The sequence below is a fragment of the Mercenaria mercenaria genome, chromosome 7 (genome assembly GCF_021730395.1).
Source record: "Mercenaria mercenaria strain notata chromosome 7, MADL_Memer_1, whole genome shotgun sequence".
Taxonomy (NCBI): Eukaryota; Metazoa; Mollusca; class Bivalvia; order Venerida; family Veneridae; genus Mercenaria; species Mercenaria mercenaria.
Window position 1 is genome coordinate 52,720,532 of NC_069367.1, and position 27,735 is coordinate 52,748,266.

At 34.5% G+C, this 27,735-nt stretch overlaps 2 protein-coding genes across 3 annotated transcripts in view; both read left to right on the top strand.

Annotated features, from left to right (window-relative positions):
- The window catches only part of LOC123554157 (uncharacterized), an 80,441-nt gene extending 68,042 nt beyond the window's left edge, over positions 1-12,399 (top strand). Inside the window, exons 3-9 of the mRNA XM_053547181.1 lie at positions 7,928-8,061; positions 9,096-9,312; positions 9,490-9,627; positions 10,147-10,341; positions 10,842-10,995; positions 11,142-11,280; positions 12,270-12,399. Coding sequence (XP_053403156.1) covers positions 7,928-8,061; positions 9,096-9,312; positions 9,490-9,627; positions 10,147-10,341; positions 10,842-10,995; positions 11,142-11,278 — 975 coding nt within the window. The 3' untranslated portion in view covers positions 11,279-11,280; positions 12,270-12,399. The remainder of the gene's footprint in view (positions 1-7,927; positions 8,062-9,095; positions 9,313-9,489; positions 9,628-10,146; positions 10,342-10,841; positions 10,996-11,141; positions 11,281-12,269) is intronic.
- On the top strand, positions 12,274-16,546 carry LOC123554155 (uncharacterized). 2 transcript variants are annotated; one of them, XR_008371750.1, is made up of 6 exons: positions 12,274-12,478; positions 12,747-12,844; positions 13,079-13,264; positions 13,628-13,682; positions 13,959-14,511; positions 15,861-16,546. XR_008371750.1 is itself a non-coding variant. In XM_053548390.1 (6 exons), the coding sequence occupies exons 1-6, from the start codon at positions 12,274-12,276 to the stop codon at positions 15,903-15,905; spliced, it is 798 nt and encodes a 265-aa protein (XP_053404365.1). In that variant the 3' UTR covers positions 15,906-16,546. The 2 variants fall into 2 exon arrangements, 1 of the variants encoding a protein (XP_053404365.1); XM_053548390.1 differs by having other exon boundaries at positions 13,959-14,167.
- The last annotated feature ends 11,189 nt before the right edge of the window (positions 16,547-27,735 follow it).

Consider the following 27,735-nt stretch of genomic DNA (forward strand, 5'->3'; position numbering starts at 1 on the left):
GAATGACTTTGTCCGGAGCATTTCTTCTTTGTGCATGGATTGATGTTTATGTAAACTTGACACAAATGCTCACCACCATGAGGCACCCTTGTTTTTAGAACTACTTCCCTTTGTTGTTGCTATAAATAGCTTATATCGTAACTTTTTTATTACTGGCCGTAGGGAAAAATCGGGACCACTTTTCTGTGGCACAACTTGCATGTTACATCCATTTTGCTTAGGATCAACTTCCCTCTGTTGTTACTATAAATATTCATTTATTATTCCTTACCAGTTTAAAAAAAGAAATATCACATTAAATCATTGAGATATCAATATTATCATTTAAAAGCATTCGCATAGATTTCCAGACATTTGCAAACTTCAGAATGTTTTCATGAATTATATGACATATAGTTTTGACTTATATACATTGTTAGTATGTTGCCCTAATACCTAGAAGATTGGCATGCCGTATGTTTTGTGAAAAATGTCACTAGGCGGGGACGTTGGTAACTCTATTACAATTTCTTGTTTCAGACAGTTGTTAATCTACATTGAATATACGCACTGGTTTTGTTTTTTTATGAATGAAAAACGTTTCAGTGCTACTGAAACTATTTATTCATTTACTTTTCTACCGACAACTTATTCATTAAGGTAAATCAATGAGCTTGCCTTCTAACTTGCCAATGCCAAGCTTAGGAATATCTGTCACACGAAGAAATGGTTTCGGGCGGGCTTTGTAACGGCTTTCTGAGTACAATATCACTGGTTTCATGACGATTTCTTTGTCATTTATCGGATACAAAAGTAGGTCGGCATTCACAAAATTTATATTTCTTTACAATATTCAACATTGTATTATTTTGACTACATTTGTAACAAAGGCCCTATCATAAAACTCATTATATACGCAGCAGAGAATACCAAGTGCCATTTTGTCTCCTAAATGTCACAAATGTCATGACGACCCATCTTTCCACGTCAAGAATCGCAGTCTACATATGACAGTTTTATATATGATTTATATATGAGAAATAAGAGTAGTTATTTAAAGTTCGTCCGTGATGCATGACAACCATTTTCATCGCAAAAACATTTTACATCTGGACAGTCAAAGTTTTCAGATTTTGTTTCTTGACTCAAATCCGTTTGCCCTTAATCTATTACCTTAATGACAGTTTTCAAACCTTGAACTTTATTTAAAAAAGGGAGAGCCCTACAGACCAAAATTATCCTATGTTGGATTTAAACACTGTTATCAATTTTATTGAATGTTTCATGTCCCAAAAGAACATACCTGCTTTGTCTATTTCATCTCAATAAACCTTCAAAATCAAGTTTTAAAATATAAAATTCATTCTAGTGCCCGTTGTCTTTACGACAAAATGTGTTAAAACCTTAGAAAAAACATTTTTCATTTCAAAATGAACATGTCAAACAGACTAAAGAAGACGCATTGCCATTACCGTCGTTGGTAAATGTCTACTTGAGGATTTTGACGAGTGACCTTTAAAGGGTGGAACTAGATAAACTATGTACCTTAAATAGTAAACGTTGTGACATTGGACGCTGGTATTTGGGGAAAACTAATTCCTTCAAATGGGCGGTTTGAAGGGTAAAATAATAGAATAAGTGTATACGGATCGGAAACAAACAGCGGAATCTGTCAAATTTGACTTTCCAGAGGTAAACAATTTTCGCAAAGAGAAAAGGCGCCATAATCTCGCGTTTTATTAACCGAATACATTAGAACGTCCAATATAGTGCATTTGGTTTGTACTATGATCCTTCGCCTTTTGGTCTGCTCAGTCATGCGTGTCTGTCCAGCTGTACAGTGTTCATTCTAAAATGAAGCAATGCCAAATGATAAGATTTTGAAAAATGAATAAACGGAACAATTGTTGATACATTGTATTCATGTAGTAGGGTAATGAAAAAAAGCAGCATTGTTTTTCTACACTCAGGTGCCTGCCATTTAAAGTTAGTTACGATCAATTGTGATTGTGCGTGCACCATTTAACGGCAAGCTCATGTTACACATAGGTTCGTGTAATATGCATTCATCAAGTATAAATTCTTAATAGTATGTAATGTACCTCAATTTAAATTTTAAGACATAAACTGTGTTCAATGCATCCAGTCTATACACATTCATACACAAACAATTATAATTAAAAAGCAAAACTGCATGTGTGACTGAACATAAATATGCATCAAAAATGCGATGAAACAAATGAACTAGCATACATAAAGTTAGATTTTAGGTCATACTGTAACACCAAACAATGCAGGGTTTCAATATGTGTATAGGTATTTTCATTATTTACACAAGACACGTATATATACGCACACATAAATATTCAGAAGGTGTCCCGCATCGTGATAAAAATCTTATCACCTTTAAGTTTCTGATAAAAGCTGTTTTTACATTTATTTTACGCCGATTAGTTGCAAATTCTTGTTTCTTCTTTAGTTTCAACTTTCTTAATGTTTAGGTTTCAAATGGCGCCCAGGCTGCAGTTTTAGAAGTAAAATCTTACATTGAGGAAGTGGAGAAGAAGGTTGAAGAGTTGAAAAACGCACAACAGATCTTGATAAAGAAGTACCAGGATGTCATCCAAGAAATATTTGAAAGTCTAAAATCTCATGGTACAAGCTAAAATTCATATTACTTATCTGCGAGAGGTGTTCTACGTATTACTAAACAGCTTACAATTTCAAATCTCTGAGAGGCGGCGTGCGGTGCAAGATTTTCAATATGTGTGAACTGCACTTTTTTGTTCATTACACTATTTTATTGACAGATAACTATATTTTGAAATTGTAACAAAAATACGTGACAAAACCTTAGCCTTGTAACAGCGTTTTTTGTTTTTAATTTTTTTGTGGGGGTTGGGGGGGGGGGGGGGGTGGGGAGAGGGGGCGGAAAGCAAGTTAATTTCAGAAAATGTCATACAGGCTGTTAAGGATACGATCAGCTGACGGAATGAATGTATTCGCCAGTCAAGGAAGGACTGTAAACAGTTTTTCTAAGTTTGGCAGATACGTAACGGCACGTATCGACAACACAATGGAGTATATATAAGGAATTGTGCCATGGACTTTTTAAAGTCTTGGTTATTTCAAATTTGACTGTTCTTCTTAGTTTGAAGTTATGGACTTCAAAGGAATGGATGCTTAAGTCCTATTGACTATGTTATACGAAAAGAAAGCTGTAGAAGCGTAAAGCTAATATAAAGACACTAACAGGACATGGTCGTAGCGATAATGCAAATTTATAAGAGTCACAAATCTTAAATCAAATATCTGTGACAAGGAAGTTTACATATTTGAAGATTTATTTTTGAGTGTGCTGTTAAATTATAAGATTAGTGTAAAATTGATTTCACTAAACTTCAAGCTAAGAACGTTTTATAAGTTTAAAGTGACCTTAATTTAACTTCTTCTTGCCTATACTGTATGCAAAAAATATAAAGAAATATTAAAGACTGTTGGTATCACACATACGTTTTGAAATATAAAACGTATGTCTTATATTTGTTTTAATAATTGTTTACTCCATGTTTAATTTGCAGCACAGCCTGAGTTAGTAAGTGCAGTGAAAGGAACCGGAACAAAATACGGTAAAGGAGTCGACAGAGCAAACGGTAACAGATACGTCAGTGCAACCGCCGTAGTAAGCGATAAAAAATACGTCTCTTCGCATGCCGACAACCCAGCTCTTGAAAAGCTTCAACTGGCTCATAAGCTACAGGAAAGTGCAAATGAAATATTTAATGACCGACTTGGTGAATTGATAATGGAAACTGAAACTGTTTGCGCAAAATTAAAAGACGGCATGGACATCTGTGACAACGATATAGATGAACTGAATGGGTGTCTCCACAACTGGAGAAATGCAAAAAAGAAGAGCTTTGAGGAGGAACGACGCGCTATGAAAATGAAAAAAGAAAAAGAAGAAAATACAAAGAAGGAAAGAGAAAGCCAGAAGAGAATGGAAGAAGAAAATGCAAAGAAGGAAAGAGAAAGCCAGAAGAGAATGGAAGAAGCACCGAAATACGTAACCGAAATGTTATGCTTAACTACTTTAATCACTTTAATCAAACACATTCATATAATCACTCTCGGGGCCTCATTTTTGATGAACTATATTGTCCTGAGGATATGTTTCATTTTAAAAGCCGGGTGCCGAGCTAGGAAGTGACTGGTACCGTTTGTCACGTAATTTGGTATGATGGGGTCAGATAACGAGACCACAACTTCGCACTCGCAGCGAGCTCTTACACTAATTTACGAGCGGTATTGTAGGTATTTGCACACGTACGTTTAAATCTTTTGAAAACTTCACAATAAAGTAAATAGCAAGATATTGTAGTCTAGTAAGAACAAGACCTCAATAAGACACGACTAAATATAGGTAGACGGAAGAATGTAGCAATAAAGTTTAGTTTTACAATCAGACTTTTAAGCGCTTTTCTAGCTGCACACTTGCACACATAACTGTGTTTATGATAAATATGTGCACATATTTCACTGAAAATTAAACACGCCTTTTATTGACCATTTAATTTTTTACTTGAGAAGTAAATTCAAGTGATAGTTACAATGATTTAACCAAATAATTAATAGTTACAATGATTTAACCATATAAATGAATGTCACAAAGTGAGTGCTTTCATGTGCTTACAGATGTGTGGTAATTATTATTTTCTGCAATATTAAACAAATTTATGTTCTGTATCTTTTTTTGGCAAAAGGTCTTAAGGGCTCTAGGTACTGGTGCAATTACGATTTGAATTTTGATTTTAGTGATATTTTATTGTAATTGCGACAGTTACTGTTGTTTATTATTCTTCAGTTTTAACATAATAAAATTACTACTAAATAATGTTTCAGTTTCTCACTGTAATAATTGTGTCAGTATATCACAAAGATAGTAAGGTAATTGAGATTTAGACAGAAAAGCTGTTTAACATTTTTTCTTCTAAAAAGTAACCACAGAAAGTATCTACTATGTACTTCGTTTTCACTGTTAAAAATTGACAGTGACAATTAGGAGCCAAAGAAAGTGTGTTTAATATGGATCTTTATAAAAGAGGAAAATATTAAAGCAAACTTATGCATACATAGAAAGAAAGAAGGTGCAGAACGCAAGGCCGAGGAGGAAAGAAAACAAAGAGAAGAAGCCGAAATAATTCGTATGGAAGAGGAGTTACTTCAGAGACAAGAGGAAGAAGAACGAATCAAGGTAAACTCTAAATACATAAGATAAATTCTCCCTCTCTCTCTCTTCATCCATTCATCCACCCATCCATCCATCCATCTCTATCTCTGACAAGCTTCTGAAACGGATTTGTGAACAAAGTTTAGAGTATTTCAGAACATTTTCTGTATTATTTGCCGTCATCGACAACGAAAATAGTTCGACATTAATCCTGTTTTCTTTTTTCAATATGCAACTTATGTTCGAAAGTGTTGTGTTATTTTGCCTCAAATAAGTGACTTCGTTTGGATTTATGACGATCACGGATTTATGATTACAACGTGACAGATATATGACGTCAGAGTTTGGAGTAGAAAATGGGTTATTTGGACACTTCTTTGTGATGCATGAGACGGACATTTCATTCATGTCAGCAGTAATTGAGTGCAAATTGGTTGCCAACAGGTCGAACATGTTTATCAGTTAATGTATTCTTACAGTGCATATAGCAAGACGTTTCCTTGGCAGTATTTGTATGCCCCCGAAGGTGGGCATATTAAAATCGCACTGTCCGTCTGTCCGTGCGTGCGTGCGTGCGTGAGTCTGTATAAATTCTTGTCCAGGCTGTAACTCTGCCATCCATAAAAGGATTTTGAAATACCTTGGCATAAATGTTCACCATAATAAGACGACGTGTCAAGACCCAGCTCCCTAGCTATAAGGTTAATGTCATACTTAGAAGTTAAATGTTAATAGAGTTTCGTGTCCGGTTCATAACTGTTACTTTTATCAAGGAATTTTGAAATTACTTGGCATAAATGTTCCATGTAAAGAGACGACGTGTCACGTGCACGATCCAGACCCCTAGCTTCAAGGTCAATGCCACACTCACGCTTAGAGGTTAAATGTTAACATGATCTGTTTCTTGTCCGTCCAATACTCTGCTATGACGAAGGGATTTTAAAACTAGAAAACAATAGGCAACAGATACTTTTAAAATCTATGTACATCTTGATCGAAAAAACCAACAGTTCTTTTAAAGCTAGAATCATTATGTTTGCCGGTGATTTGCTAAGAAGAGTTTTGGCTTTTGTATCAACCATACCGTTTTAATTGAGTGAGCCTGAAACATTTCAATTTCTTCAGTAAATTAACTTCAGCCGGATCGCCACCAGTATTTTCATATTTTAATTTACATTTGCGTTGCCGGCATAAAAAAGTTCCGTTGCAAGGGCACAGAACAGACATTTGTATCTGGTGTTTTGTACAATTATTGTGGAATGGGGCCGGGAGTAGTAAAGTCAACTGAAATAATTATTGTTGTGGTAAAACATTCCGATTTGTAATTATTTTTCTTCAGAAATTAGTGAAGTTAATATACTATTTACAGTGTAAGCTTTAAGCAGATTTTATGACACTACATTTACCAAAACTATACGTTCTCTGAACCTGCATTTTCAAGTCCAGTTGGTGACATTTTCAGGTTTTCATTCATTTATTTTATTTGGTTTTTAGTCTTAAAACGTGGAAAGCATTTTAGGCCGACCTCAAGTTGTCAAAAAGCACCAACTAAATTCTGTCGTACGTCTGACTGCAACTGATGCGATGTATAATTATGAAAATTTAAATATATCTTCACAAATCATCAAAAAAACAAAGAAAAATATCAAACAGGGAATGCCACGCACCAAAAGCGCAGCCTCCTCAAAACGAACCCCCCAGCACGCAAACGCGTGCACCACACACACACACACACACACACACACACTCAAAGCTTACATATCAGGACAAAACGAACAACACACACACACACACTCAAAGCCAACACATAAGGACAAGACGAATAATAAGCATACACACACAAAGTCAACATACAAGGACAAAACGAACAAACAAAGGAACACAGTGGGGCACCGCCTTGGAACGGTCAGTGGCAAAAACACCACTGGGGAGCTTAAACCGGTTTATGGTGCGCACCCAACCTCACTCTTACCCCCACCATGTTCCAAAGACATGGGACAGTGTAAATAAAAGTAATCCCCTCCAGGTGAATCTCTAACACACGTAATGGAAACAAAAAGGCATGGCATGTAAAACACAAAAATGCTCGTGTATAAATATATAAAAAGCAAACCTTAAGAACCAAAAACGTATGTACTCAATGCCTTTTCAGAAGACAGAGCAACAAGAGAAACACCCTTAAGGGCCCGACGAAACAGGCCAGAAGACAAATATCAAAACAGTTCAGTCCTGGTAGGATTTAAAAACTGCTCATCATAGAGTCCTCCCCCTCTTCCGTCAGTCGTCTGGATATCCGTTACATTTTGAACCAAAATATATTACATTTTGAAATAAGGCATAATGCTATAATATCAATACTGCATATATGCCAGAATATGTATAAGTGTAGTTTCATTTTACCATGACGAAAGCTCTATATTTATTAAATAGCACCAATAAAAGTTAGATCTTAAAACACGCGTGTTATAGGCAAAGAAAATGAATTTTTAAAGAATATTCAGTGCAGCAAGACAGGTACAATAATAGCAGTTTCGACTTAATTATATCTTAATTAACGTTTAACATATCAAAAGCCACCTAACATTGGCAAAATTAAATATTTTACAATCTGTCTCTTTATTAATAAGAGATTTTTTTGTTTTAAAGCGGGAAGAGGAGGAGGAGATGAACCGATTAGAAGAAGAAAGGAAACGTCGTGAAGAAGAAGCCGCTAGAAAGCGAGAAGAAGCCGCTAGAAAGCAAGAGGAAGAAAGACAACGTTTGGAGGCAGAGGAAAGAGAAAAAGAACGGGTTCAGAAAGAGGCCGAAGAAAGAGCTTGGAGACAAAACCCTAACAACTGGAATAATGTGACGTAATGTCTGGTTTAATCATTCAGCTTAATAATATCTTAGTCAATTGATTAATATTGCTCAGTAAGATATCCGTTTGAACATCGATTTATCTTACTGAATAAACAAATGTTCCTAGTGTCAGTCTATTCACTGCATATATACTTACGTTTCGGACATTTATCAGTTTTGACCCTCTAAAATAATTCAAACAAACAAGTTTGAGTATTGTCATACTCATCAGAACAAACAATAGCCCTATTGTTTCGAAACAAACCTACCTATTAAAAATTATAATAATTGCCTTCATATTTGAACGTTCTAAGGCAGTGTCCCTATTTTCAACTTGTTTCTTTCCAATTTCTTGTCCATTTCATATTTTATGTTACATACATTGCCTTGTTTGTTACACTTGTCAGTGTTTATCATTCGTTTCCCTTCATCGCAGCCTTACATTTACGCTCCTTACTTTTACCTTCCGGCCGTCCCTGAGCGATACCCCATTGTGTTATGTTGTTTATTTTCATTCGCGCGCAAGCGCGCCTGTGTGTGTGTAGACTACATTTTTGGAAAGTGGCTTTCCCAGTTGAATATTTATCTTAGCCCTTGTTTTACTTTCTCCAACATCCCATTTGTCTGCTCTACTCTTTATCCATGTTTTGTATTTTACATCGAATTAAAATGTACTTGTTGTTGGTTTTTCTGAAGCAAGCCGTCTGCTACTATTTTTTCCCGTTACAGTTTCAATAATAATAAATGTTGTTAGTAATGAAATTTACGTTCTTAAAGAGTGTGTATAAAGACTTTCCTAAATTGCTTTTTCTATAATACAGTAATACATGTCGTCTATAAAATCCATCCTTTGGAAATGAAAAGGTTATCTTCAAATATGGTCTCTTAACATTGGTATATTAACACTATTGAGAGTAAAACGGGCAGAAAAACAGTATCCTTTACTATTTTTTACAGGCAGGCATGTTTCATAGGATGGGCATTTATTTGCAGATACTCTTTAGCACAGGTTGGATGTACATGTACTTGTTTCTTGATACTATAGATACAGCAGAGATTGCGACGAAGTTGATGGAAAGCGCGCATACCATGGTGGTATCACATGCGTCATGGCTTCACCTCCCGGAAGCATTGAAAAGGACGACGTAGAATGTAGTGCAAGTGATGAAGTTGACTCAGTAATAGAAACACTTGAAATCGACGAAAAGCCTGTCAGTTCGATTCTTGACATACATTCAAGAAAAGGGAACCTTCATTCAGAGGTATATCGTCAAAATGTGTTGAATGAATAAGTGATAAACAAATAAATGCATAGGATAGTCCAATAAACATCATTTATAAACTTATCATTGTTTATCCTAACTTGCAAGACATTTTGATATCGGCTATTTTGTATGTTCGTGCATAATAATCATCTCTCAACCATCTTTCTACTTCAGGTTGCAAGCAGAATTTACATTCCACATTACTCAGCGTTTAGCTCGAACGACGAAACTGTGGTTAAAATTTCCTTGAATCATAGAAGCTGGGTGACAGTTTCACCAGTACCTTCAACGCCAAACATGGAGGAACACGAAGTATGTACAGCATAGAGACTATTTCTAATTTCTTATGAACGAAGATGTATTCTAGCATCAAAAAATAACAAAATTAATGCTTACTTTTGCAAGTAGTTTCAAAGCTATTTTATAGCTATCATAAATGTTACAATCATAACAAGCATAATGCAGACGTCCAAATGTCCGTTGTTTGTTCTGGTATTCAAATGGTGACTGATTTCTGCTACACGAAGACACGATGACAGTAATATGTCGTGTCTTCCTGCTTATGCGTGTCGAGACGAAATAACCAAACTTTATGGGCGAAACGCTAATTGTTTGACAAACTGTTGTTTTACAGGAAATGAAGCCGCGTCTTCATGTCTTCAAGCCGAGTCACGAAGAAAGACTTTGAGAGAAATCAGCGCTTTAGCATTAAAATATCTAGACGGATTGATGTGTTTGACGTCCGAATTGCATTTATTCGTGACATATCGATTACAGTCAAGGAAATGGTATTTGTTCTGCTGTCATTAGATGTTAAGCTTCATTTTGCAGAAAGTGGTTCAAGGAATGGCTTGCTTAGAAGTTAATGACTTTAGCAGTCTTAGGGCAATCGTAGTAACACGACCGAGATGTCAGACTATCATAGTTGATATACCCGGTATATCTATTCGTTCCACAATGGACAAGAAAGTGAATCTCTTTGTTCCGAGAAATGCATTTGGTTCCAGAACAGAACTGAAGTTAATGGTACGTTTTATGTCATATTGTACAACTCTGATTAAATGATACAACATAGCTGCAGCACTTATATTTGATATGATAATATATGTATGTGATTGTCTGTTTCAGTTCTTTATAAACAGTCTTTATTGAAAAAAGAAGGTCACTTGTAACTTATTTTCACAAACTACTTACTAGATTTTTTGTAAACTTTTACATCCCCGATGCGTATATATTTCGATGGCTAAAAAGACAGAATTTGTACTATAAGTGTACTCACCAACACGAATGGCTTTAATAAAGTGGAACCCTTGCACATGTTGTATGAGACCCCGGACAGGTGAGTTATTCCATTTTTCCAGTCCAACCTGTTTATTTTAAGCCATTATCTACGCGATATGATAACATTATCATGCTTTTTTAAACGGTTTAAAAATTGGTGTTTTAAGTCTTTTCATCTCTTTATTGGTAAGACAAAAGTCAATATGTATTGGCAGCTGTTACGTTTTAGTTTTATTTGTTTCCAGGTGCAATCTGTCTCTGAACAAGCACTCGCCTCGTTTGTAAACGACAACAATGATCTAAACAATATACTTGCTGTTAGTTCAATTGTTACACTTATCTGTGGAAAAGAGCCGGCAAAAGCCATTCAAGTCGACCTGACCTCTTCACAGAGACAAAGTGAGTAAAGTTTATCTACAATGGTATAAATATTTCATATAGATTTGTGTCTATTTCTAAGTATCTTTTCTATTTTTTTTTCTTTATATAGATAATAAAAAAACATAAAATATAATAGATAATAAATATTTGCTTTTCTTAAACAGATAGCGGGAAGATTCAACGTGGAAAGACATACCAATTATATACAAGTAAGGACAAGGTATGGAAGTTTGCTGACGTCGAGTGTAAAGGACATCAGGATGATATTACAGTTGTACTTCCAGCAGGTCGAGAAAAATAAACGTATGTCTTCTTCTGCACACGAAAATGTATAATTCATATTAAAATTATCGAAATATTTAATTCAGAAATATAAACAACATTGTGAATTTTCAACACGTAGTGGTGTCTTGCCGTGTTGGACATTCATCCACTACATATTTTTCCGCTACGCGGGGCCTACCTTGCTTTGTTTTTTATTTTGTACAAACAGTGTACTAGTACTGTTATAATTTTGGAAATCATTTGAAGTATGGAACAGCCCATTCTAAAGTTCGTCTAACTTTTATCGAAATTGTATTGTGCAAATGATCCCGTGTCCAAGGACAGGTTTGCGCTAAAACGTTAATTTTTGAAAACGAATGATAAATACTGTATTTGTTTTAAGAAAATAGTGGTTTTATATTGCTTTTATGACATAAGCGTCGTTTTGACAGGCCCTAAGTGTATATAATTCTTAACCTAAAACAACATTTAAATTTAAAAATATCAAGCTTTCACTTATGACATATGATTATTAAGAACAGTAGAAAAGCAATGAGATTTGGACGCACGAAGATAAATAAATAGTAGTGTGTGGAGATATAAAATTTATTTTTACTTCAGGCAGTAGCAAAAAAGTATCTTAGTTTTAGAAGCATATCTGATTTGTATGAGTTCCTTAATTAGAACTCTACCTTTCGGTGTCGCTGACAGGATTCAGTCAATTGCACTTATTTACTTAATTTTGTATTTGCACTTTTGCATGATATTCACATAAAGGAAACTGCATAAAAATAAGATAAGTACCTGGTATAGGTATCAGGATGAAAATACATCTTTAACTAAAGCCAGAAACCAGTGGGTATGTATGGCGTGGAGAAATGTAATGTATCGATTCACGGGAAAGTCTAAAGGTAAAACTCGATAACTTAGTTTGATTGCGTGTCAAGTTATATCTAGAACCTACTCTTAGACTATATTTAAAAGGTTTCTATAACACACTTTGTTATGTAATCTTAATTAATTGATAGCATAATGGAGTTAGATATGCCGTCAAGTTTTCCGAGAGAAAGTGTGCCGAGCGTCGCAGAGGCCTTGCAAACTTGTATAAATAAAACAGTCGTTGTGATGATTGTAAAACAGCATGCAGATGATTATAACAGCTGTGTAGTTAGAGTTGTGAGGAGGGAGATTTGTTTGGATACTTTGGACTTTCTTGCAGAAAATGGATATAGCGAAGGTATTATGCAGTAGCCGGTTTCCCATTTCAAATCATATTTAGTGCATGCTTTGGCTTTAAAAATTTGAATCCGACAAGTTTTTCAATATCATGAAAGTATTTAGAACTTTTTTTATATTTGGGGGTGAGATGTGTATATTGTTAAGTATTTAGCCTTGAAAAGAGCTGTTACAAAATTTATTTTAAAATTTGTTGATATATATCTATATGTCATCTTAAGTGACAATTTTTATTTACATGTCTTAGTGATTTTAATTTTGCATTCAAGGTCCTGACTCAAGCCCTCAATTCAGTTTACATGAAGGTCAGCAGCTAGAATTTTATTGTACAGGAAACATTGAAAATCGAGCTGAAAAAGATCTAAATGTAACACTTTTTACATTGTTATATCATAAATATGTTTGGGTTTGCTATACAATTAATCTATTTGATATAATATAATTTGTTATGAATTCAATCATGTGATATCCTGCAGTACTCATTAAGTGTTTCTCCTGATATGCAAAACAACTACAGTAACTACAGAATTTGCTCGATTCATTTTTTCAACTATTTAAGAAATGCATAACTTGTATAGGATGCCCTTAAATAATTTTTCAGAAATATACATATCTGTCTTATATGGGCGGCGTGGAGACTGACATGACATTACATGTTAAGGACTCGTGGAAACAGAAAGATCTTCCAGCATATGTGGGAACAATTAGATGCAGGATTTTGAACAGAAGTGTGCATTCCGAGACGCTATGTATGCATGCAGCTGAACTAAAAATATCCCTTCCAAAGGTAAACTCAAATTGCACTTCGGTTTGAACAACATGCAGTTGCACAAAGTAACCTCCCTATATGAAATAAATCGTACAATTCCACAACCTAGTGGAAGTCACTCACCCGCGTTATGCCACCAACCATCAAATAATGGCGTAGCTTATGCTTTTAACACTCGCTGCGTTTCTCAGCCACTGTTTACGTCAATAGTTTTTCTACTGAGGAGTAAATATTTATCAATATCTATCTCCAATTGATCAGTGTATGCGTATGTATATCTGAAATCGAAACAATTATGCAATTTGAAACTTCGCATTCACTGCATGGGTATTATTTGCGTTGATTTAGATGTGTAATTGCTTGCCAATTTAAATACTTCAGCAAATGAGACAACGCGGAACAATCAATGTAGCAAGAGTCAGAGTTCCTTTTTATCGTAAGTATATCCCATAAAGTAATTTTGTTTAATACTTTGAACTATTTTCCTGTAAAAATAATTATCATTTTGTTTTGCAAATGGCGTGCAATACTAAGAGTTGTGCCGTAATGAAAAATAATTTGATTTTAAAGTTTCATTCAAAATGAGGATATACTTTTGTCGTAATAGAATTTGAATTACAATTGGGAGATTTAACTGAAACTTTGCGGACTGAACCTGTCGTTAAGTCCACCAGCCTTGCACTAGAAAAGAAAATCAATATTTGTGTTGCAGTGATCACGTTGGCATCCTACCTGTCTCACACTTTGTGCAAGGATGACAAGAGCATTTGGGAGACAGTTTTAAAATCCCTTCTTGGTAGTTCAGAATTCAGTTCCGCATGTAGAAACGCTAAGAGGAAGACAGCGGAAAGTGACGAAGAGTCTGTTTGCAGGACAATGTTACTCGATTGGATGAAAGCACAAGCCATGCATGTAGACAAGGTAGTTAGACCGTACACTTAATATTATTTTTAAATCTGCTACCTTGTATTAAAATCATTTAGTGTTTTACGGGAAAGTCAATGCCGTAAGTTTTTGCGGCCACAATATACAACCTGTGACATTATTCACGATGAAATAGACATGCCATTCATTTTTAGATTTATTGAAATATTGAAGCATTCTAAGCTGAATAAATTTGTCATTTGATATATGTACGAAATAGTAATCAACCGTAACCGTTTCATAAATATTTCTGTAGCTGGGTCCTATCACAGTTGCCTTGAAATACAACGGGTATGAAGGCATAGCAGAGACATGTATAGACTTCGTGCGATTTCAGAAAGGTAAAGTGTTAAATTTCACAACAATGATGAAAGTATTGCAGTAAATCAAATCGCTAACTCATTCATTTGATATGAACATAATTATAGAAACAATGTATATTTCGTTCGTTTCAATTAAATTGAACGGGACACGATATCCCGAACTAAGAAATGCGGTTTACATTCAGACGAAAACTCGTTTATCGTACGTGAATAGGTTTTAGAAAAACATTTAAATTTAATGGTATAGCTAAGCAGGAAGTTTTTGGATCGTTCATTTGGTTCCATCAGATCATTCATAGCTGCCATAATGTGGCGCCAGATCTCTCTATATTGCTTAATAGAAAACTTTAAATATGTTTTCTTTGAAACCGCGTTCTTCCCGACATTAAAATAAAATTACAGCCTTGTTTTTGGGTATCATTTTCTAAATTCCTTTCGTTAGAAAATAATGGCTGCCTATGGACAGGGCTGTATTTCTCTATATGGCTACACGGAAATCTGAAATAGCTCTTCCAATCCAAGCTTAAAATAATTTCACGCACATATTCCTTGGTTGATCTTCTACTAGATTCCTTACAGGTTTTAACAATACTATTCCAAAGTCCTCCACGAGCTCATTTTCATAAAATCTTTCTTTAACAGATTCTATTAATTTGAGTGTTTTGTGTTTCTTTATATTCCCCACGGCCCTTCAAAATACATCGTTTAGATTATTGTGTTTCTTGATTTTATCTCTTTGTAACAAGTCATCATGCCCTGCCCTCACTTCGCTCCCTCCTAAAAATTTTAGTTCTTGATATTGTGTCTTGGTATCGTCTATCCAAACTGATGAAGAAAGCTGTAAATATCAAGTGTGCAACCTTATGTCATTATAGCCCGCTTTCTCCTTTAAATGTACACCAGCCCGCCCGTTTAGCTCAATAGGGATAGCGCAGATCTATGGATCGCGGGGTCTTGAGTTCGATCCCCGCGCGGGGCGTTTGTTCTCCATGACAATTTGATGAAATAATTTGTGTCTGAAATCATTCGTCCTTTGATTCATGTAGGGAAGTTGGCAGATGCATGCGGAGAACAGGTTTGTGCTGGTACAAGATCCAGAAACACTGGAAGGTTATTTTTCCGCCGTTACCTATTAGTAACTGAAATACTGCGTTAAACCCTAAACAAACACAAAACAAATACTTGTATACGTATACCGATAGTAGGTTTGAAAAGCATAAAAAAGGCGTTGATTATTCTGGGTGTTTAGAAATTATTATACTTAAACTTAAATTTTTATAGTGTTTTCGTCAATCACGTGATATCTATCCTTCGTTTGATTGTATCTATTATGTGACATGAATCAACTGTTGTACATGTATAAACAGAAAATCTGTCGGACGCTGTACTCATCGAGTTGGCACAAGGAATAACAAAGGACGTACACACTTTAGGCAAAGATCTTGGTTTGGACAAAAAGGAAATCGAGAAATGCATCAAACAACATCCAAACAACATTAAAAGTCAATATATAGCTGAGATGATGGAATGGCGAGAGTCAGACCGTGCTATAGAACAACATGACAATGCGCTAGAATATCTGAGGAATATGTGTGTCTAAGTATATATTGCAAACAACAACACAATAATTTATGTTTGCTACAGAACTGCTGTTTCAATTATATACGGATAAACTAAAGATGAAACAATATCCTTCAGGAAATCCTTCTTGTTCCGTCTTATTATGACTTTGAATATAACCTATTTAGTTTAATGATTTAGTGAGATGTTTATAGTCATTTCGAAATAAGTTGACGAAACTCCGTCAGTCCTAACATATCTAGTGACGGTCGTATATCAGTTTTGTATCTGTCTTGTTTGTAACTCAATCATTTTCTTTCATTATTTTATGCGTACAAGTGTTCGTCGAAACATAAAAAAATAGTGAAAAGGCGAGGCGATACAACATAATGTCATTTAGAAAATATTTTCTGTTAAATTATTTGTGAGAAGCATTAATTTGGTTAATTGAATTGAATAATTTAGTGACAAAAGAAGATAGATCCCTTATCAAAATCATGTCAAGCATGTTGTGTGACAGTCGTTTCGACATAATGCCCCATCATATCGATAAACAGCTGTATTATTGACAAGTTCATATATTTTAATACTAACTCCCGCGGTTCAAACATAAAATAATACGTTATTATTCATGTTTTTCTTTCTTATATTTTTTTCTGGTGGTAGAAATTTTAGATATACCTATATATGTTTCAAGACTGAAGTTCTAATTCTCAACGGAGAGTCTTTCTTTAAATTGTGATTTAAGTAGGATTCAATACATCGCTAAAGTCTGTGCTAGTGGATGTGAGGGGTATTGAACTTTTCCTGACCTCTCATGAACAGACTCAATCAAACCGAGCCTGCTTTTATTTGCTTTGTAGGATTCTGTGTTTCCAACTGATTTTCCTACAGATTTAATTAAGAAGGTAGGTTACCTTCATATTTGTATGTGCGCATGTCTAACCGGAAGCTAACGTTTTACGACGACGTTTACGACAAACTAAATGTGTTTGTATATCCATTTTACTGAAAACAATTCATGAACCTGTCTCCGATCTGATGCTTTATGGCTTAATAATGCAGGAATAATGAATAAATTGCCGCAGAAACGCCTCAAAACAATGTTGCCTTAAAATGACGTCATTGACGTCACGTGTCAGTTACCGCGCAAAATCAATAGCTTTTATTTTGGAAGTACGTAACTCTGTGCATTTTCTTGATTTGAACTATTTACAAACAGCCATTATTTGCTGAAATATTTTTTATGAGTCTTTTGCTCTGAATTATAATCAATATTTTGCTTCTTTTATGTAGTTATATTGAAATGTTATGTGGAATGTAAGAAAATGGGTGATGGTAACCAATGTAATTTGGAATATAGCTGGGTGAAAGGTTATTTGTTACGGCCATTTTCAAATAAAAAACTTTCAGTTTGATTTGAAATATCTATTTGTCAGTTTCCTTGATTGTTTGTTACATATATACTAAAACTAACCTCTAAAATTATTCAAATTTCAGTAGAAAAGTGTTGTTTCTTGAATTGAATTGATGTTACCATGGAAACGAAGCCCGTGACCTATATATCTAAATGTAAAATTCAAAACCGTTGACACTGGTCTATTTAAGGAACACAGCTTCGGCTTTTTATTTTCATTTCAACAATATCTGTGCGAATGATAGTAGCATGCTGAACGATTTTTCCATGAAAAATGCCAGACAAAGGGTACTGCTGTAAGTATTTTAAGCTGTGCAATTTAGTTTTAGTAAATGCAAAAAACACGAAAATATAACTTATGTTAGAAATAATAAGTTTTAAAGCTACATTAACAAGACAAATAATTTTATCCAATATTTCTTTTATAAGAAATGACGACAAAGAGCAAGATATAAGCTATTTTAAACATCTCTGTTGCCATGTTTACTTTAAATTTTAAGAAAAATAGGGTACCATATAAACTTCTTGGTATTTTGCTAATAATATTACCCGAATATTCCATGTTGGTCATTAACAGAATTGCACTGAAGCCGCCGAAAACCCCGTTTTTTTATACATAATTGTTTAAAAATGAGAGAAAATGCGTTACCATGGAAACACGAGCTCCGCGACATATACATTTTAAGCTTCTAATAGAAAGCTAACACGCATACAAGTATAATTATGAATAAAGCAGACTTCTACGGATATCAGTGAAACTAAAATACACTGAAAAGTGTTAAATATCCGTATTTTCGTTTTCTTTCAATATAAAATACCTTTGGAGGGTCATGTTCTTCCAACCTGGATAAAAACTGAACTTGAAGGGATAGAAATAAACTAAATTGAGATTGTAGCAGTTAAAACATCATATAACACGAAATACAAAAATTTGCTGCGGTTCAACTAATTTGAATTTACCCTGGTAACATGGTAACCTACCTCCTTAAGTAACATAACACCAATCTTTAAAAGCCGTGTGGCGGCTGTAAAAGGTCTCAGCATACTTGGATTCGGTGTTGTTATATTTTCTGGTTCTTTGGGATGATGGAGTCCATTCAATACATGTGTAATAGATTTCCGCAATAGCCGGTGCTAGTAGAGCGTGAAGGGGTCAACAGTTCTTAGCATAGCATAACTTTAGTTAATAAACTTGTAAAACCGAAAACAACAATAATCATTGCTATGCATGGGCCAGTGGTCTAATGCCAATCCAGAGGTCAGGGGTTCGAATCCCGGTCCAGGAACTGGAAATTTCTGAGATGCTCTTAAGTGTCTCCCACCTGACTAAGAAGCATGTATTGGTTCTTTCCAGGAAAGACGGCTTCGCGTGTATCGGTGCTATACACCGGGCACGTTAACGAACCAGACTGTCTATTTGCAAAGAGCTAGGCTAAGTGAGCCGGACAGGGCTGTATCTCTCTCTGTTCTCTCTGTATGTTCTGGGGGCTTTATCTCAATCTGTCCCTCTGGTCAGATCGCTCTGTGTCTGTACTAGTAGAGGATGAATTTCGCGCCCTGTGTGGCTGCGTTTGCTATATGTAAAGCGCCTTTGAACGTGTTTATCATGAAAAGGGCGCTATATAAATCTGATATAATAATAATAATAATAATGTAATAATATTGACATGGTTATAAGAGACCTCATTGCTTCCTTTAAATAAACAACCACCTTCTGCTTTTTCTTGGATATAATAGTATAATTTTGTGTCAACATCAATTTCTCGATTTTATCCCTGTCCGTTAGATTAAAACAACATGCTGATTTTTATTAATATATTATTGCTGTAGATGTTATTGTGATAATTGCTTCTTGTATCTAAGATAATTGATATTCAGTTTAAATGTTTCGTGGGATGGTGATAAGCGATTCGTTTCAATTTTCCGTGAGGTATAAAGTAAAAGATATCTGTATTTTGCTAGTTTCACCTTCGTTATCAGTTCTGATTTTTATGCACCCCACCCTCCTCCTTCGAAGGAGGGGTATATTGTTTTGCAGATGTTGGTTGGTCGGTCGGTCCGTAGACCAATCGGTTTCCGGATGATAATTTAAGAACGCTTGGGCCTAGGCTCATAACAGTTGATATGGGAGTTGGTCATGACCAGCAAATGACCACTATTAATTTTGAGGTCAGTAGGTCACAATGACCAGGAACAGTTAAACTGTTTCTGGATGATAACTTAAAAAGGCTTGGACCTAGGATCATGAAAGTTAATAGTGAGGTTGGATATGACCAGCAAATGACTCCTATTGATTTTGAGAACAGTAGGGCAATTTGTTTTTGGTTTAACGCCGTTTTTCGACAGTATTTCAGTCATGTAACGGCGGGCAGTTAACCTAACCAGTGTTCCTGGATTCTGTACCAGTACAAACCTGTTCTCCGTAAGTAACTGCCAACTTCCCCACGTGAATTATCAGAGGTCAGAGGTCAGTAGGTCAAAGTCAAGGTCACATTGACCCAGAATTTTTAAACATTTTTTGCCAAATAACTAGAGAATTCTTTGGTCTAAGATCACATTTGATACAGAGGTCACCTATGACTGGTAAATGACCCATAATTATTGATTTGATGTCAGTACGTCAAACGTCCAGTGCACAGTGACCAAATAATGTCTGCTCCCTGTGGAATTACGCACATTTCAACGTGATATATGTCATACTATCAACACAATAAAGTCACTACTATTTCCCGTAGAGCTCTTTTGTGTTGTTTTGTATGCTGATATGGATAATTTAGAATATCTTTACTAGCGTCGTGCAAAGTATTATCTTATCATATATATAGTTTAGCCCGCCCGCTTAGCTCAGTAGGTAAGAGCGTTGGTCTACGGATCGCGGGGTCGCGAGTTCGATCCCCGGGCGGGGCGTATGTTCTCCGTGACTATTTGATAAACGACATTGTGTCTGAAATCATTAGTCCTCCACCTCTGATAATTCATGTGGGGAAATTGGCAGTTACTTGCGGAGAACAGGTTTGTACTGGTACAGAATCCAGGAACACTGGTTAGGTTAACTGCCTGCCGTTACATGACTGACTGAAATACTGTTGAAAAACGGCGTTAAAACCAAAACGAAAAAAAAAAATATATAGTTTACCTCATAAATTATTTTGAAAATCTACAATAGTTGTCAACTGTGTTAAGTCATAGTCTGCAAATTTGATCCAATATTCGATCTGACTTAGGTAGCCGCCTGACTTAGGAGGTCGTAGGAGTTCATTCCATTTGTGGGCTTCTAAAATATTTATTGTAAGCGAAGAAGTTCTGATTTTGTACTTGTAGATTGAAATAGCCAAACATGTGGAAATTAATTCTTTATTTCAAAAAGACTCTGGTGTGACAAAATTCAGGAAAGCGCAAGCTATTCACTCAATATAGCCGTGCACATTAACAAACTAAATAAAAACTTTTAAACATGAAGATTATCTGACAATATCAAGCAGAAGCTGATTATAATGTATACAATGACGTCGCTACCCCTCTTATTATTTACCATATCCGGGTTGCTTGATGTTTATTATAGCTTTTTCCGTCACAAATAAAATAAAGATCAAACGAGTCAAAGCATAATTTGGCATAATGTAAATGATATTATCCCAATGTAGATAACATAATGTTTGATGCTACGCATATACACTTGACTGCCTTCAAACGCACTACATTTTGACGTTCAGCCTAAAGATGAAGTATTATTTTGGTAACAAAATAAACATAACTCTGTTACATAGAATTTCAGATTTTAATTTTGAAATCATTCATGCGTGAAAACGGAGCAATTAATTTTGGGTTAATATTACGAATTCCGGTCTAAGGCAAAATTTGTGTGATATATGAAGCTTATAATGATGAAAAAACTCATTGTCATGTTAAAAGATGTAGACCTAGGTAATATCGGTATAAAGGTTCAGCGCTTTGCATCTGACAGATTTGTATCTGTGCGGCATCCCAGGTTACCACTACCTTAGTCCTTAGTTGTATATTTGCCTAGACATGTGAAAATATATATTTGTTAAGGTGTTTTTCTGATAAAGAGATATTGCCCTTTTCCAGTTTCTTAGCCCAGATATGTGAAAAATATATCTTTGTTGCGACGTGTCTTGAGTCTCTGTTTGGCCATCACTACATTACATACATTTATATTATTCAGAAATGGACTGTCACAGATTTGTCCAAATTTAAAGCAGTGGCATAAATAATTTTATCTACCTATGAAATCAGTGTAGTTTGATTGTTTTCGAAATTGAGGCTTTGTTCACGTTTATGTTCTGTCTTTGCTAATTTATGTTACACCGCCTCGGTAGCCTAGTGGTAGAGTGTCCGCTTCGAGTGCGGGAGGTCGTGGGTTCGATCCCCGGCCGCGTCATACCAAAGACGTAAAAAATGGTACTAGAAGCTTCCTCGCTTGGCGCTCAGCATTAAGAGGATGGTGTTAGGACTGGTCAGCCCGGTGTCAGTATATTGTGACTTGGTGGGGTATCATGCCACGTGTCTACCGCGTGATATTCCAGTGAGGTAGCACTATAAAGCTTAAAACTAAAATTTGTGTTACCTGTAATACAGGATATCAGGGACATGTATATAAGAGTTCTCAAATTATTTTCTTTGATTATTGCATATTTCAAGGTATTTGTCGCATAAGTGAGCGCATATATGTAGGCACCAGAGGTTGTCCTCTTTCCACATACAGTTGTGCAAATAGGTTCTCCGTAATGTTTTGATCTATCCAAACATATAAGCTTATAATAGGAGTTTTTCCCATTTTTGTAACTGTTGCATTTTTATGGGGTTCAGTGAATATTTGTCACTAAAGTGCTCTATCTTGTCAGACATAATAACATAAGCAAGCAAACAAAGAATATTACAAACAAATAGCTTTATATATCAATTCAAAAGTAAACTTGCTATGTAAAATGGTAACAGATCATTACTGTATGTTCCTGTCTATAACATCTATAACAACGGGAAAATAATCAAATAGTCAGTCAAAATGAAATGTGCATGCGTGAAACATATTTATAAACTTTTCAATCAAACTATTTTGTTCCTTAGATATCTTTTATGTGAAATATCTTTTACAACCGAGCATCTGCTTAGCATTCCTTTTAATACGATCACTGGAACTATGTTTTGAATATACAAAATTGCCTAGTTCAAACGGGGTTTTGCTGTTGTTGTTTTGTATATCGAACTGTGTGGCTTTTTATGCCGGAACGACGCATTTTATTTAAAGTTTTAAACGGAAGCGCGCACAGATACTAGATTGATCCAAGCATGAACCTCACTCACTACCTATCTAATGAATTAAGGTTAACTTTTTGTTTTGAAAAGCAATTTAGAATCGTTCTTTTCTTTGGGCCCTACATTACTACCGTCATTGACCGCTTCCGTAGAATGGATCAGCATTGAAAAAAAGTAACGTTGAATTAAAATCAGAATGTTTCTTGGCGCTTGCATAATATGCGTTTATCATGAGATAAATCAACAGTTAAATATGAGTAAAGCTCTTATCAATAGATTTCTACTTTCGGGTTTATGGGTTTTGTTACGTATCGCTGAATTTTCCGTAGTTACAGTTGTTAAAATGTAAAGACTGTTTTTGTCATTCGATTCAAAGTAAAAAAAAAATATTGGTCTAAACATAAACATATCCATTGCCAAGTCACATGTTTTGCGGTTTACGACTATCATAAATACACATATACACATAGAAAGTGTGACATAAGTAGTGTATGAGAACAAACAAGCAATAATACAGCAAGCGTTACAAAGTTTACAAGCGATATAACTATCAAAACCTTAGATTGTAAATACTTTCTTAACTGTTGCAATGTAACTAAATCTGGCTTATTTAATCATAAGACCTTTTTGACGATTTCATTATAATCTAAACTTATTCAGATTCGGCGATATGTAATAGTCTCTAGTGGTATTGTAAAGATCTCAGCCAAGACTTATACTGACAAACCAAATAATGGTATTCTGATTCAACAATTTACAAGATACAATTTGTACAGAGCCTATTCTTTATATCTATATTTCAGAATCGATATTCTGAAATAGCCAGTCTATGAGCATAACAATGCATTTTTTTTATTAAAACCTGTATCACAATTCAAATAATTTTCAATGTAAACGTCTGTGTTAAATTCTCTGTAAATTTCAAGTTTTCGGAAATGAGTAAAAAACAAGGATAAATCAACAAGGAAAGCCACGTACTAAAAACACAGCCAGTCAGTAAAACCTTGTGTACAGTTAAAATGATCTTTAATCAATTTTACAACATTTTTCATTAGTGAATTGCTTACTGAATTACCTTTCCATAGATACTGCAATCCAAGTTTCCACGATTATCTGTTAAGGATAGTTCAAATATGTACATTTATGTACCATTTTTCTTTATTAAAAATTTGGAAAATGTAATGATACACAGTTGTGTGAGACTATTTCTAGTTTGTCCGAAACTCTGTAGATATTGTTGCGTTGCATGCTGCGTTTTCTCTTCAGACTCGCACATGCCAGATTACACTTCATCAATTTCGATATTGGTTTGACAATAATATATTGATTTCAATCATTTTTCTACAAACGGTACTAGTAACTTCGATAACTCACCAAAGTCATATGTTAAAAGTGTTAAACAATCATGTCCATATGAATATCGCAAGAACGGTGTTCATTAAAAGTACGCCTAATGACATTTTCTGGTAAAAAGCATCCAGTTTTTGCGCTGTTCTAACTTCTGAGGGTCAGCATCCAATATCATCTCTTTGGTCACCAATCCTCTCCAGCAATTTACCTGTTCATTCTCAATTACCTTGCAATCGATTGATAGGCAGTCATAGTCACCAATACATTCCTGTTTACAGTCATCTATACTGTGATGTCCCATCGATTTATTACCATACTCTTTTATGGCAAAGCCAACAGACACTTCAAACTCAGGTGACATAGACTGACAAACTGTAACAAAAGCATTCAGGTAGTAAGTGAACGCTGTCTGTTAAGCATACCTGTATTAAACTCCTTTGACAACATGGATAATGTCTTCAAGGAAGAGAACTATGCATCTGCATGCATTTGTTGTTATAGTAAGTTTCTTATTTAAAAAAAAATATACCACTTTTATTGCAACTTACAAATACTGACTGTGTTATTCAGGGTTAACGAGTATTCTGCATCGAAGTTGGATATAGCATTGCATGAACTCTACACGTTCTAATGTATTGAAATTACATCAAACAGTTTGTGATAAAATTGTTACTATATTGTTTTCCATCAACTCAATGGGACGAATCCATTAACCAAGCTTAAAATAGAAACATTTTTGTTCGTATCTCAATATTTTGATTAAACTAGGTTTAAATGTTGTGGCTACAACAACACAATATCAGACTAGATAAAACAGAAATCTTCCATACCTACATGACCTATGTCTGCATAATTACACTCCTGAAACAGTCTAAGAGAAAGTCAAGCAAGGTATTTTAGTGGAATGGAGTTAAGTGATGTACTGAAGTGCAATGCAATACGAATTAATGTTTGTCTATTTACTGGCATGACGTATAAGTCATTGAGATTTATTCTAAAGTTCAAAATTGTTTTTATTTCAATTACATTTTTCAAATTCCTCACCTTTTACACAGTCCTTCATGCTCGAATTATAACGATAAAGCCGATTGCAGAAACATTTTCCTTCGGTGCATGTACCTGCAGTCTCTACACAGTCACCATGGCTTTGGCAGGCTTTCCCAATAGTGGCTATAAATAGAATGACAACTACTTATACTAGGTAATGAGTAAGTATTCATACAAATCTTAAAACTTTATTATCATTTTACATAAAAGGAACATGAATAAAAACTATTATCTGAATCATAATTATTTGGCTTCATTTATTGTGGATTTTTTACATTTAATCACCTTGTGTTTAGGATGGAATAACATTCCATGATGAGATACATACTATTGTGTAAGTTAACCCCCAATATATCTTGACCATTCACGAACAGTTTATATTCATAACATTATATTTTTTTTGATCCAAAGTTCGAATATGTTGTAAATTATGAACATTGACTTCTACTGATATTATCTGTCGAGTATGTATGCATCAACTGTGTATTTTCAGAGGGCTTTACATGGTTTAAAACTAGCCACAATGTACGGATGCAAATATTAAAGGTGGATAATCAGATTTTGGCCATGTAACGGATTTGTTCGAAACTTTAGCATCTGATCATTTACACTCATTTATGTTCACTTAACACTTAATACAAATTAGATTTTCACTGGAGGTATTTTTAAAATTTCATTTTCCTATCCTGGAATAGAGTTATTTTATCATAAGTATAAATTTGATAAACATACTTTGCCTAAGGAAATGTATAAATATTAGACATATTGTAATATATTTGTAAAATATTTGCATTAAAAATTATGTATTTAGATGGAATTCATTAGAAACGCAAATTTGAAAAATTATTATTACCTCCCTTTGCCTATCTTGGTTGCGCAACCAAGATAGATTTGAAATAAATGAATTCAGAAGCTACACACAGCTTTAAAACTTGCATTTTGGTTCAGATTGTTCAATAGTTGATATGTCTATCAAATGCAAATGTAAAACTAGACATTGTATCGAAATAAAAAGGAATACCCAGCTTTTTATATACTTTCATATTAAAGGGGAGTAATTACAAAATTTTATAAAAATAATAAAATATACATTTCAAATAGGAATCTAACTCTATGTAATCGGTCTTTTTGTTCCTTAAATAATTCTCTACCAGAATACACAAAAAGTAAAAAATGTCATTAAATGTTGTTTAAATGTGATTGACCACCTTTAAAATCAATTATACATGGTAGTTTTTCTGTATTTCAATAAAGTAAACCTTTGGATTTTACCTAACGATTTTAAGAGGTAAAAAAGGTAAATATAAAATAACACAGGAGAATACTTATTATAGAAAGCTGAAAATTCTTTCTAGATTAATGCATCAATAATGACATTAGTATTCGGAATTTCTGAACAGAATATACTCACATAAAATGTGTTGATAGGGAGCTCAGCCAAATGTTTTGGATATTTTTCAGGCGTTGTATTGTGCAGGATTTGAATGATTCAATGTGATTAAAAACTAATATTAATACTGCTAGTGGGTGGTGGATAGGGTTGTAAAAAAAGCATAGCAATAAAAAGTAATGCTTACGCTTCACACATTTAGCTGTGGCACTCCACACTCCAGTTTGAAGACATTCAGCAACTGTTGCACTCATAGTATTTTTTTCAACGTAGCCTTGATCACATCTGTATCTTATCTTGTTACCAACCTTTCTCTGGTTTCCAAGTATTGAGCCGTGTTCAGGAACAGTGACATTTACACATTCTTTAGATATGAAAATACTCAAATAATATCATACAGATATGCAAAACGAATAATTGCATCAGACGACGTTTATTACTCTTGTTAATAACTGTCAGGAATCTGGTCAAAGTGTATATATCTCGTTTGTAGCACAGATAGGACCTTTGATTCTATTGCTTTACGAGTAACCTATAATGCTACCATAAGCTATTTTGTATTTTCCAGATGCTTAGTAATGTAACAGTTAATGTCAACAATTATGCTCGTAAAGTACAAAAAGTACAGAATCAAAGGGTGTTTCTCTTACTAAACGAATTGAAACATTTTTGTCAATACCTAAAAGGTTAGTACTTGAAGTACACTTCTGAAATTTCACGATGTCACGAAACACAGCTTACATATTGACTTTTTTTAAAAAAAGAAAAAGAAACATATATTATATAACAACACGGTTTTCTAAAAGGCAGAAAAAAGTATTTTTAACATAAATTTGAGTAAATTAAGTGTCTATGAACAATGGTTAGCTCATTTAAAGCTTACAAAAGGCCAATTGAACAAAATGTCGTCAAAAAATCCAATATTTATAAACTTAGTATTTTGATTGGTTTAATTGGAACCTTCATACATTGAAGTATACTCGTATTTCAATGTCGCATCGAGACAACCGAGATCGAAAATTCAGATAAGAGTAATATTTGAATACGTCTGTAGCTTTCTTTTTTTTTGAACGAAATATGGATATATGAGCACTCATTTTCTAAGTTACTCGGAGCGAAACAACGAAATTTATATAAAATATTATAAACACGATTTAGGAGAATGAAAGTAAAGAAAGTATTCATTTTGTCATTTAAGTGT